This window comes from Perognathus longimembris, chromosome 12, assembly GCF_023159225.1.
Source record: "Perognathus longimembris pacificus isolate PPM17 chromosome 12, ASM2315922v1, whole genome shotgun sequence".
In the NCBI taxonomy this organism is placed as follows: Eukaryota; Metazoa; Chordata; class Mammalia; order Rodentia; family Heteromyidae; genus Perognathus; species Perognathus longimembris.
The window spans coordinates 33,657,255-33,670,377 of NC_063172.1; the positions used below are offsets into that span (position 1 = coordinate 33,657,255).

At 35.7% G+C, this 13,123-nt stretch overlaps 2 protein-coding genes across 4 annotated transcripts in view; both read right to left on the reverse strand.

The window, feature by feature from the left end:
• The window catches only part of Tmem67 (transmembrane protein 67), a 46,251-nt gene that overhangs the window by 31,420 nt on the left and 1,708 nt on the right, over positions 1–13,123 (reverse strand). For all 3 annotated transcript variants that reach the window (XM_048359186.1, XM_048359185.1, XM_048359187.1), the window contains exons 2-11: positions 13,033–13,121; positions 10,927–11,020; positions 9,419–9,518; positions 7,987–8,056; positions 7,816–7,890; positions 4,754–4,816; positions 3,091–3,245; positions 2,873–2,981; positions 1,541–1,627; positions 1,176–1,241 (exon numbers count right to left, since the gene is read on the reverse strand). In XM_048359186.1, the coding sequence (XP_048215143.1) occupies positions 1,176–1,241; positions 1,541–1,627; positions 2,873–2,981; positions 3,091–3,245; positions 4,754–4,816; positions 7,816–7,890; positions 7,987–8,056; positions 9,419–9,518; positions 10,927–11,020; positions 13,033–13,121 (908 nt within the window). The remainder of the gene's footprint in view (positions 1–1,175; positions 1,242–1,540; positions 1,628–2,872; positions 2,982–3,090; positions 3,246–4,753; positions 4,817–7,815; positions 7,891–7,986; positions 8,057–9,418; positions 9,519–10,926; positions 11,021–13,032; positions 13,122–13,123) is intronic.
• Cibar1 (CBY1 interacting BAR domain containing 1) overlaps positions 10,532–13,123 on the reverse strand; it is a 42,355-nt gene continuing 39,763 nt past the window's right edge. The window contains exon 11 of the transcript XR_007212858.1: positions 10,532–10,536. The gene's annotated coding sequence lies outside the window, so the exon portion shown is untranslated. The remainder of the gene's footprint in view (positions 10,537–13,123) is intronic.

The following is a 13,123-nucleotide window of genomic DNA, read 5'->3' on the forward strand; positions in this document are numbered from 1 at the left end:
TTCTTTTATAAAACAAAACAGTAACATACAAGTTATTTCTACCAAAAAAGCAAATTCATTTTCATGACAGAAAATTTAGAAACTATAAAATACAAATCATGCTAAATAAAGCCACCCAAGATAACCACTGCTAAAAGTATTTATTTTCTTCAACCTGTTTTACATGATGAAATTTAGATTGTAGTTTTATTCTATGTATGTGTATCTAGCATTTATCAAGAAACACTTTTATTCACTACTACATGTCTTTCAGATATTAAATGGATAACAGTGTTTCTTTATATTTTAATTCCAAAATGAAAAGTCATGGCAGAAAGAAGAAAGGAAGGTATAGAGAGGGGGGAAACACAGGGGGAGAGAAAAGGATCCATTTTTATTTGTTATTGGGGATTACAGTGAAAATACTAAAAATAAAGTCATTTTTAATTTTTTTATTTTTGGCCAGTCCTGGGCCTTGGACTCAGGCCCTGAGCACTGTCCCTGGCTTCTTTTTTGCTCAAGGCTAGCACTCTGCCACTTGAGCCACAGTGCCACTTCTGGCCGTTTTCTGTATATGTGGTGCTGGGGAATCAAACCCAGGGCCTCTTGTACACGAGGCGAGCTCTCTTGCCACTAAGCCATATCCCCAGCCCCATAAAGTCATATTTTTAACTATTCAAAGTGTTCAAAAGTATCATTACTTTTCTTTTTTTTTTTTCTTTGGCAGTCCTGGGCCTTGGACTCAGGGCCTGAGCACTGTCCCTGGCTTCTTTTTGCTCAAGGCTACCACTCTGCCACTTGAGCCACAGCACCACTTCTTGGCCGTTTTCTATGTCTGTGGTGCTTGGGAATCAAACCCAGGACTTCATGTATACAAGGCAAGCACTCTTGCCACTAGGCCATATTCACAGCAACTTTTCAAGACCTGTAATACTAAGAAGAGTAGATAAATAATTGACTATGAGAACCTGAGGATGTTTAGGACCCTATAGATAACAAGAAATTCTCTTCTTCCTGATTAAATTACCATTTCCTGTGAACAAATAATAAAATCTAGTTTCTTCCCCACTGAGTTCACTGGAGTAATTAATCATTATTCCAATTCCAAAAATTCATATACCATTCTAATTCTTGCTGATGTGACATTTTTTAAAATAAAGACAAAGTGCAGAATGTCCGCTGTAGTATGAACTTACATTTTGTTGATAAGTTGTTCCAAAAGAATAGGCAGCATTTAGTCTTGTCTCTGTATCTGGACAAAGCTTCAGCAAAAAAATACAAGTGATAAATATCTCTCACAAACATTTCTTTGCCTAGAGTCAAGAGTTTCCTAGATCTTGCATGGATATATGCTCTAATAATTACGTAATGTATTAAGGCTATGGAAAGTTAAGGGAAATATCTGTGTTATATTGTAAAGTGAAAACTTTAAAAAAAAAGGTTTAAGAAATTCCTATTTAAAGGATCAGAAAAAAATCATCAGTGATTTGTAACTGAGATTCTAACAATTATCTAGTCTTTTCCCTTTATGTTTGCATCAGGCTAAATTAACCACACTTACCTGTAAAACACCTCCTTCTAAACTTTGCCACTCGAGAAAATTTCCTCTTATATCATAGGAAGCAGCAACAAACTTCAATTTTGTATTCTGATTAAAGGAAAACAACAATAAAACAGTCAATCTGAAGGCAACATTATGTAAGATACTTTTGTTGTTGTTTTTTTTAATTGAAAAAAATAAATTCAATTATTATCACACCTAAAAGAACTGTACTGGGAGCTGGGGATATGGCCTAGTGGCAAGAGTGCTTGCCTCCCATACATGAAGCCCTGGGTTCGATTCCCCAGCACCACATATACAGAAAACGGCCAGAAGTGGTGCTGTGGCTCAAGTAGCAGAGTGCTAGCCTTGAGCAAAAAAGAAGCCAGGGACAGTGCTCAGGCCCTGAGTCCAAGCCCCATGACTAGCAAAAAAAAAAAGGACTGCTTTTTTTTTTTTTTTTTTTTGGCCAGTCCTGGGCCTTGGACTCAGGGCCTGAGCACTGTCCCTGGCTTCTTCCCGCTCAAGGCTAGCACTCTGCCACTTGAGCCACAGCGCCGCTTCTGGCCGTTTTCTGTATATGTGGTGCTGGGGAATCGAACCTAGGGCCTCGTGTATCCGAGGCAGGCACTCTTGCCACTAGGCTATATCCCCAGCCCAAGGACTGCTTTTTTAACTTACAAATTATTATTTCAGAATTGAGAGGCAGCACTAGTGACAGAAATTTTCTTTCAAAGCTATTCTATGACGGGGTTTCAATGTGGGGGAAAATATCATTCCTGCATTCTGGAAAGTTAAAAGGGGCAGAGGTGGCGGCTGGGCATGGTGGCTTGTTGGGAGGTAGTGAGAGAGGAGGATCAATGTTTGAAGTCAACCAGGCCAAAGTTAGTGTGAGACTCTATCTCAGAATACATTGAAAAAGCAAAAGAGCTGAGGGCATGGATCAGTGGTAAAGTGTTCACTTAATGAGCACAGGTCCTGGGAACAATCCCCAGAGTAAAAGGTTGGAGGTGGGGTTATGGCCTGTAAAGTGATGGATAATATTTTAGAGCCCCATTCAATATTAGGAAATACTTCTTAAAATTAAGAATAGAGATAAATTTTTCTTTTGGTAGTGGAAGTTCTCATCTCTATCCCACAACTCCTACTTGCGGCTATAATCCTATGCCCTGAGGTAACTACACAGTTCAGAAAGATAGCTACTTTTTAATTCTTATAATCAGTTGATATCTCTAGTTTTGTCTCTAATTTTTAAAAAAATTCCTTAAAAACTTAAGAGCTATGATTAGTAACTGAGCTTTGGAAGTTACAAATCAAAATGTAGCTATCATTTACTGATTTAGAGACTTTTACCTGGTTTTGGTCTTTAAAACTGAAATTTTTAGGAAGAGGAGTAGTACTGAGTACTTGAGGTGCCAATCCTAGCTGGTCTCCATAAAACAGCCATGGCAGATTCTGTCTCCTAAAAACAATTATATTTGTTTTAATGAGAAATATTTCTTATTATCAATATTCATAAAAGAAACTACTGCATTTGATTCAAATGGCGTTTATCAACCAAATATCCTCACCAAAATGGAATCGAATGAACAGTACTCAGTCCAGCAGTATTTTCAAAGATATACTGAAACACTCGGCATGCATCAAACATGGAAGGGTCATAAGAATTCATGTTCATCACACAAATATTTCCAAGAGCTTGACAAGATGTTAGGTTGGCATACATCTACAAAACAACCATGGCAAAGAAACACAACATGATACTAATATGTTAGCAAGAGCTGATATGAAAAACAAGCTAATTTTATTCATTATATTAATTCTTTTGTTTTTTATTTTCTTGCTTTTAAATACTATTGCAGCAGATTTGGTAGAAAAGAAATGTTCCATATGGGTAAAAGGAATACGTATTTTAATTACAAATTTTTCGTCTAAAATACAAAGACAAGTAACTGAAAGAACTTAGTAAAAAATTATAGCATGATAGTTTAAGTAACTACTAGGTAGAATATTTGCATTTCAAAGGAAAATAGTATTTGCATATTTGATTTGACAGTTATAATCAAATACATTTTGTCTAAGTAGCATGTTTTATGAACAACCAAATAAGCTTGGTTGTGTTAACCTCTCAACTTCTCCCAATTTTCCCTAGCAGGAAAAGTCAACTGCATTTTTAATTATTCAAGTACAAAACTTTAGAGGAAACTAACTTCTTTCCTTCCTCTATCCAATTCATCCTCAAATCCTATTAGCTCCAGCACTTCACTCATTTCCATGGTGCCATTTTGTTTACAGTTCTACTCCCCCTCACTCAGAGTGCTAAAATACTATACTCAACAATGGAGACTTCTATGTCCACATGCCAACAAAATCTATTCTCCATGTATAATAATACTTTCCAACCTGAAGATCATGCCTTTCTTTGCACACAATATTTCTGTCTTCAGAGGAAAACCCTTAGATCCTCCCCAAAGCCACTTGCTCCACTTCTGCACTCATCCCTTTCCACTTTCCCTGCTCAGTCTGCTTCAGCAGCTTCCCTGTTTCTGAAATATGAACACGCCAGTGAACTCTTGATCTGTCACCTTTGCTCCTGCTGTGCTGTCTGCTTAGAATATTCTTCCCCAGCACATTTCCATTTAGGTCTTTGCTCATATATCACCAGATAAACATGCCTGTCCTGACCACCCTACCTAAAAGCACCATGCTTACATTTGGTTTTTTATGTTCTTTACCCTGATTTACTGTCCCAAGAACATAGTACAATTAACTACTAACTCTGTGTGGAATTCTTTTCTATTTTCTTCTTAAGTATCTAAGCTGATAGAAAAATAAGGCCTGCCATACACTAGGAATCAATAAATGTTTACTAATCGGTAAATGTTTACTAAATGAGTTTCCTTAAACTGTCAACTTCTGCACAGAAGCCTGAAGATGCCAATTTGTATAATATGGGATAATTGTTTCTTCACATATTCAGCCCACCAAAAAGGCTTCATTCTTCTTAGAAAATATATTACGTGAATACAATACATGTACTTAGAGAGAAAACTTTTAGGCTAGGAGTATTGCTCAAGTGGTAAAGCACGTGCTTTTTAAAAATTTCCAGGTCCTGGGTTCAATCTCCAGTACAAAAGAATAGAAAAGAAAATTAAGAAAACTTTTATCTGGGTAGAAAATGGCAGCACAATTCTTCAAAGTAAAATAAGAGTGTTTTTAAAAATTCAGACTTACTGAACATGCAGATGCTGTTGATTGCAAATATTTTGCAAACCATTCTGAATTTAAAGATATGCCCTGTAAAAAAAAAAAAAGTTTAAAGTGCAAAGGACGACTCGTTAACTCTACATTGCTTAGGTGACATTAATATATATATATATATATATATATATTGCTAAATGAAAAATGACTAACTGGGGTGGGGAATGTGGCTGAGTGGTAGAGTGCTTGCCTAGATGAAGCCCTGGGTTCAATTTCTCAGCACTACATATACAGAAAAATGACTAACAATGTTTTCTTAATGCAAGTACAAAAATAGAATCTAATAGAATCCTAAGAATTAAGTCTAATTAATGCCAGTTATTATAGACTACATGTGAAATGAGAAGAAAAAAATATGGTTATAATCCAAAACAACCACACGTACTCATTTCACTTATGGAAACTAAAGTGGCAAAAAAATGAAAAGAGTAAATCTTGACTGGGCTAATATTAGTTAACATTGAGCAAACATTCTGACTACAGTTACTATAAGTACTTAATAAGATGACACATGAAAACTCAGAGAAATGATTGCTAAGAAATAGGATACTTAAGACATACAGATATACATTTACAATCTTCCAAAAGGTGCTTCTCAACCAACAGAGGACATCAGAATCACTGCTGGACCATCCTTCATTCCAAAGTGAAATCCAACAGATTCTCCAAGATAAAGGCATACAGACCCGCAAACCCAGTTATGTGGGAGGTGAAGGTCTAAGGTAAAAAGCAGTTGTCTGAGGCTGCCACAGGCAAAAAGGAATGGCTCAAGTGGTAGAGCACTTGCTCAGCAAAACCAAGGCTTTGAGTAAAAATCTCAGTAACACACACACACACACACACACACACACACACACACACACACACAGAGCTGCAGATTCTCAGGCTAAGAATAACTGCTTTAATCGGTACATCTTACTAAAAATAAAAAAAAAAACCAAAAGACAAAAACAAAAAAATGAAACACACTAAGATGCACATTAAAGTAATTAGACATGAATAGAGACACAATCAAATGATATGTAACGCAGTACCACATCAAAGAAATATAAAATAAAATTTGGAGGCAGTATTTTTTTTTCTTTTTTTGCCAGTTCTAGGGCTTGAACTCCGAGCCTGAGCACTGTCCCTGGCTTCTTTTTGCTCAACGTTAGCACTCTACCACTTGAACCATAGCGCCACTTCTGGCTTTTTCTGTTTATGTGGTGCTGAGGAATCAAACCCAGGACTTCATGCATGCTAGGCAAAAACTGTACCACTAGGCTACATTCCCAGCCCCTGGAAGCACTATTTTCATCTCTCAAGGAAATATTTCCATCTTATAAAAAGGCTAATAAATGCAAAGAAGAAATCTTGAGGATACACATCTAAACAATGGTAAAAATGGAAAAGCAATGGCAAAAGGACTCATAAATGGGGCTGGGGATATAGCCTAGTGGCAAGAGTGCCTGCCTCGTATACACGAGGCCCTAGGTTCGATTCCCCAGCACCACATATACAGAAAACGGCCAGAAGCGGCGCTGTGGCTCAAGTGGCAGAGTGCTAGCCTTGAGCGGGAAGAAGCCAGGGACAGTGCTCAGGCCCTGAGTCCAAGGCCCAGGACTGGCCAAAAAAAAAAAAAAAAAAAATACAGTGTGACTCATAAATGTATGCAAAATGGAGGCACATAAAATGAGAGGGTTAAAGCTGCCCAATCATTTTATTTATACCATAAGCCTGGAATTTGTAAATACATGGGAAAAGTCTAAGACTAAGAATCTGTACCAGACTGGAAAAGACTAAAGGGGCTTCTAAATGACTGGGTATCTCAGACCAGATAGGAAAGTAGACATTGCAGGTATTCTGTGCAAAATGATTAAACTTCAATTATTTGAAAAAGAAAAAATGTAAATTAACGACTTTCAAGTTTGATAATCATACCCTAAGAACAGGGACAAGCATTTTATTACAAATGAGCCAATTTTCAGATGATTTCAGAGTTTCCTGTGTATGCTCCTGTTTTAGCATTTATTTTGTTTTTCTGCAATTATTTGGTACTTGCTTGTCACCTCCACAAGACTCCACTTTTTTTATTTATCAAGATCCAGATTCTACCCTCGAAGTATCCTCACACTCCTCCCAATCACTCCTACTTACTTACTGATGATATTACTACCCTAATGATTGCCCCAAGTTCTGCCTAGGATTTGTGGGCCCCTCAGTTCCCATATATTTACACCCTAGAACTAGGGTGTAGTTGAATGGTAGAATGCTTGCCTAACATGCACAAGGTTCTGGGTTCGATCACCAGCATCACAAAAAAGAAAGGAAGGAAGGAAGGAAGGAAGGAAGGAAGGAAGGAAGGAAAGATGAAAGGAAGGAAGGAAGGAGGAAAGGAGGGAGGAAGGGAAAAAGGAAGGAAGGAAGGAAGGAAGGAAGGAAGGAAAGGAAGGAAGGAAGGAAGGAAGGAAGGAAGGCAGGCAGGTAAGCAATTACCTAACTCAACCACTTTTTCTTTTTTGACCTAAATTTTGTTTGTTATCATCAGTGTTTGCTGAAAAAACTCTTAACAGTTCTCAGTGCTCTCGTCTATAAAAAAGGAAGTAGGATGGATAAATAGGAATGGTCACAGTTTCTTCTAGGTACCATGTATAGGTACTGGAGTGCAAGCAATTATAGTATCTGATTTACAGATAATAAACTCAAGTTTAGAAATGGTAAGTAGCCCACAGTCCAAGGACACAAGACAAATAACTGATAAATACAAGGTTCAACTCTAGAGTCTGTGGTACTCTTATCTATATTATACTGCAATTTTTTTATAGGACCTACATTGGACATTTTCAGTTTAAACATTGAAATTCACTGGAAAAACAAGGAGCATAGACAAGATAGCACTACACTTATAAATTATAAGGCTGATCTGGAGGATTAGTATTTCTTAGGTGAATTTTGTCTTAAAGTGATATACACAGAAATGCTTTGTACTTCAGCCTGAAATTAATCAAAGTAATGCAGAGTCTTCATGATTTAACAAAAGAGTAAAGCATACTTACAAGCGTTCCTTGACGTACTGTTGAGATTATACGTTGCTGAAAATTCCCTGCAGTGCTGAAACATAATCCCCCTGTCTTTATATGGAAGGAAAAAAAAAGATAAACCTATTTATGCAAAGTTATAAGTAACTGAATTGAGACTATATACTTTATCAATGTGATTATCCTTACTAGAATGTTCGGTCCTAAACATTCACAGGACTTGCTGGTATTGATGAATGTGGAATCACATCGGACACACCTGTTTGACATTAAAATAAAATGATTTTGAATGGGAGTGTGGCTTAAGTGGTACAGCAAGTGACTAGCAAGTGAGAGGCCGAGTTCAGTCCTCAGTACTACACAAAAATTTTTTTAAGTTAGTAAACTATAACAAACATAATGTGAGAACTACAGGTTTTCCTAAATGCCAATAAAACTGAGTCATTCACTATACTGTTACTTAAATAAACAAAATAACATGGACTTAAATACTTTCATATCATTCTTTGTGTTTTATAAAACAATAAAATTAATCAATAGTAGGATTATTTCCCCAGCTACATCCATGGGAATATATAAATAAATAATACTGAAGGATATAGATGGCATGGTCAATCAAGTAACAAAAGAGCCTAGTAATCTCATATAAACTAAATCAATTTTCACAGGTAGATACATCAAATAAACTTTTCATATTTTATCAGCCACCAAGTAAAAAGGTATCATAAGCTGAAAAAATGAGTGTTATTCTCTCTTGAAAGCTACTCTTAAATATATTAGGCTTTGGGAAGTATTACAAGGGGAAAACTTAGCAGTTTTGGATACTTTTATTCTGGTCAATCTGTTGATATGTAACAATATAGTGTTACAATGTTATATTATATAATTACTATTTCTATATAACATTATTACACAAAAAGGAAGGATTCAGTACCATATTTGGGACATGATTATATTTTAGGTTATATAAAAATTAAATAATAACAAACAAAAATAACTTTTACTGAGTGGTTAATATGTTACATTGTGCTTAAGAACTTTACCTTTTTTTTTTGCGGGTCCTAGGGCTTGACCTCTGTGCCTGGGCACTGTCCCTGAGCTTCTTTTGCTCAAGGTGAGCACTCTACCACTTGAGTCACAGCACCACTTCCAGCTTTTCTGAGTAGTTTATTGAAGGTAAGAGTCTCATGGAGTTTCCTGCCCCGGCTGGCTTCAAACCATGATCTTCAGATCTCAGCCTCTTGAGTAGCTAGCATTACAACTATGAGCCACTGGTGCCTGGTTACCCATTTAGTTTTAGTTATTACTCTTCATGAAGTGGGTGGAACATTCCCACAAAGGACTGGGATTTACTGAGCTACCTAATATCAAACAACTATAAACCTAACCGAGATTTGAACCTCATTCTCCCTTGTGTTCTGGGCCTCAGATTCTTCATATGTTAATATTTACCTCTATCTTCCTTTGAATTGTGAAAAACAAGTGCTATGATAGAATACTTTTCCAAAATGCAAAAAATTCATGATGCTATTAACAAATATCAATCAATATTAATATATTGCAATAAATTACACAAATGTAAGGTAATGCTAATAAAGCCAGTTCCTAGTGCATTACTAACCTGTTTTCTAAAGTGTTAGCTTCTGTGAAAGAGTTTTCACTTTTGTCACAAAGCTCACAAGTTGCTTGAGATAACAACGTTCCATTGACATTCCTTTCCACTAAAACAATTGAGAAGTAAAATTAAGATGTCACTCATAGTAAACAGATAAATTTCTATATACTCAGAAAATAGTAAACTCACTTGTAATTATTAAAACATTGTTTGCATACTAGGCATGTCAAGCAATCACTATAATAAAAGTATAGAAAGGTAAAGAAGTCCCATTACCACTTAAGGAAATACAGAAGCTAATTTGCCAACTCATCATAACAAATCAATTAACATTTTTTTCTCAAAAAATCTCCTACAGTCATGCTGGGATGGGGAAACAGTATTTGTAGGGACTGCTAAAACTGTTGAAGGGCTTCTGATAATGCCTACTGAAATCTTAAATTCAAATATTCTATACAGCCTTACAGTTTCCTTTTCAGACATAAAACCTACAGAAACACTTGTACATATGTATAAAGATATTCATTGAGGCATTATTTTGTTAGAAAAAAACCTGAATATCTAACAATATCTCCATGCTATGAAATACTGTGGAAAAGATTGAAAAGAATGATGTAGTCATAATTGGTAGCTCATGCCTGTATTCTTAGCAGTCAGGAGGCTGTGGCAGAAGGACTGAGAATTCAAGATTTGAGGTCATCCTGGGCTATATTGTCAGAACCTATTCAAGGTTTTTCCCACTCCTAGCCTTCTCCACTCAGTTCTTGACTCTGCAGGCAACACTGTTACTAGTTTCTTATGAATCCAGAAATAGGTATGCAAATATAAGCACACATGCATGTATAGTCTGTGTAAAGTATAAATGTGAGGAACATACATATAAGCAATGTTAACCAATTGCAAGTACTCAATAAGTATTGGTGAATGAAAGAATAAATAATCCTGTCTCTTCGTTTTCTATTCAGCATATTTTGGATTTCTTTTATAGCAAGATATGAGGGCTACCTCATTATTTTCCTATGGTTGCATTATACATAATGTGCACTGTATGCACATATCATACCTCCTCCTGGTAGATTGCAACACTGTTTATAATCTTTTTAGGAATAATACTGCAACAAAACCTATGCATATCCTTCTTCAGACATACAGTTAAATTTATTTGAACAAGAAATTTCTAGATGAGCAGTGACTGAATAAAGATGATCTGAATTTTAAATGTTGGCAAATGTTGCCAATATGTTCTCCAAAAAGGTTATACCAATTTACAATTGTTCAGTAATATGTAAATGACTACCTTTACAAAAACTTTTAATAAAAGCTGATAAGTTAAAATCTAATTTCCACCAGCTATGAGAGAAAAATGCTGAGAGTCCCTGAGTTCAAACCTCAGTAGAGACACAGGTTAAAAAATTAAATAATATTGCAAATCATCAAACTATTTAATGTTCATTATAAAACAAACTCAAGTAAAAAAAATCACCACCACTATTTTATGAAAAAGTAATTCTTACCTAAAATATGTCCAGGTGGACAGTGGCATTTTCCTTCTGCAGTTAAGCCACTAGGGCAAGAAATACAGTTCCAGCCATCTTGAGTAACACCTTTCTAAATTAAAAACAACAGAAAAGTCTCCTTAATTAACTTCGGGGGGCTTCTAGTCTTGCTTTACTGTTTTTTGATCAAAACTAGTGCTTTATTACTTGAGCCATTCCTCCATTTTCTCTCTTTACTGGTTAATTGGAGATAAAAATCTTGGATTTGTCTGTCCAGGCTGGCTTTGAATCAGCACCCTTACATCTCAGCCTTCTGAATAGTTAAGATTACAGGTATGAGCCACTGCACCTGACTTTTTTTGGGGGGGGGGGTGGATGCCAGTCCTAGGGCTTGAATTCATAGTCTGGGCACTGTACTTGAGCTTTTCTGCTCAAGGCTAGGGCTCTACCACCTGAGCCGCAACTCTACTTCCAGCGTTTATGGTGGTTAACTGGAGATATGTCTCAAAGTTTCCTGCCCAGGCTGGATTTCAATTAAGTTTCCAGAAAGGCTAGGAATAAGTGTGAACCATCAGCACTTGGCAATTTTTTTCTTACTATATCATGCAAGTTCAAAAAATTTTTTTCATTCAATTTTTCATTTACTAATATAATGCATAACAAAGTTCAACAGGATTTGGCCAACAGTCACTTAATAGTTTTGTCATATCTGTTCTGAAATACTTCATATTTTAAAATTTGAGTATATTAACTTTTAAGTTTTAAGTTATGATTCACAATGAGTGAACTTTATGACCTATAAATTATACAAAAATTTGTTAAAATCAAGCTGGGTGTTGGTGACTCACACCTGTAATCCTACCTATTCAGGAGGCTGAGATCTGAGGATAGCAGTTCAAGGGCAGCAAGGGCAGGAAAGTCTCACAGACTCTTATATCCAACTAACCACCAGAAAACTGGAAGTGGCACTGTGCCTCAAGTAGTAGAACACTAACCTTGAGCTGAAGAGCTTAGGGACAGCAACCAGGCCCAGAGTTCAAGCCCCATGAGAGAAATAAAAAGGTAAAAACAATTTATGAGACTCTTTCCTTTAGCCATAAGTAAATTACATATTAAGGAAGGATTGTGGTAAAGTTGGACATCCTCAAAAACTGGGCCCCTTATATTAGGTGGTTTAGGGAAAAACCTAGAATATTATTACAGAAGCTAAAAATATGTAACTAACACAATGGTAAACACAAAATAATGCCATAAATTATTTTAAATTTTGGTTGTGGGGGAAAAAAGTAGACATGAACTTTCTTGCCTGGGTTGGCTTTGAAGCAGTATCCTCATATCTCAGCTTCCTGAGTAGTTAGGATTACAGGCATAAGCCACTGGTGCCTGGCTAGGATCATTTGTTTTTTTATTGGTAGTTATTTTGACATGTTATTCAGCTCAGACTATTATTTCCAATAACATTAAAATGACAATCAGATATAGCAATAATGAAGAGCTTTAAATTAGTCCAAATGGTAACTTTCCATTAAATTTTCAGATTTATTTTATCATGATAATGAGAGGAAACATTACTACAAAAATCAGAACTATCACTCAGCATTTCTAAAAATGTATTTCAGCTGAGAGTTATCCTATATAGTAACCACCAACTTACTAATTTTCCTCAAATTATATGACATGCTAAACAAAACAATAAGACATTAATGATTTATTGATGCAGTTGGCATTACATGAACTTATTATGCATGCCATTATGAACATCATATAAAACTGTTTGCACAGTAAGTCTATCACACTGACTTAATCTGTACCAATGAACAACCTTAGTTGTTCTACATATGTGATATTTGTCTAGTTTTCTTTATAACTGAGTTACTCTATAAGGAAAAATTAAAAATACAAATTTTCAGGCCTTGTTTTGTTTTCAGATCAAACATTAACAAAATATATTTCTGTATATTTTTTCTAAGTTTACTAGAATTTCATTGATCTCTCAAAATACATTCTAGTAATATAAAGTTAGCTTAATTATTTTAAAGTATGTGGGAAATGGAGTAAACACTATGCTGAAGTTAGAGACATTTATTACTTCTCCCCAAAAAGTAATTTTAAATTCCTTCATACCATGTTTTCTGGGCACTTTTTACAAGTAATGGCAGGTCCTCCAAGATTAGAGATCATCTGAAATCCTGGTATGCACTCACATGAAGTTCCT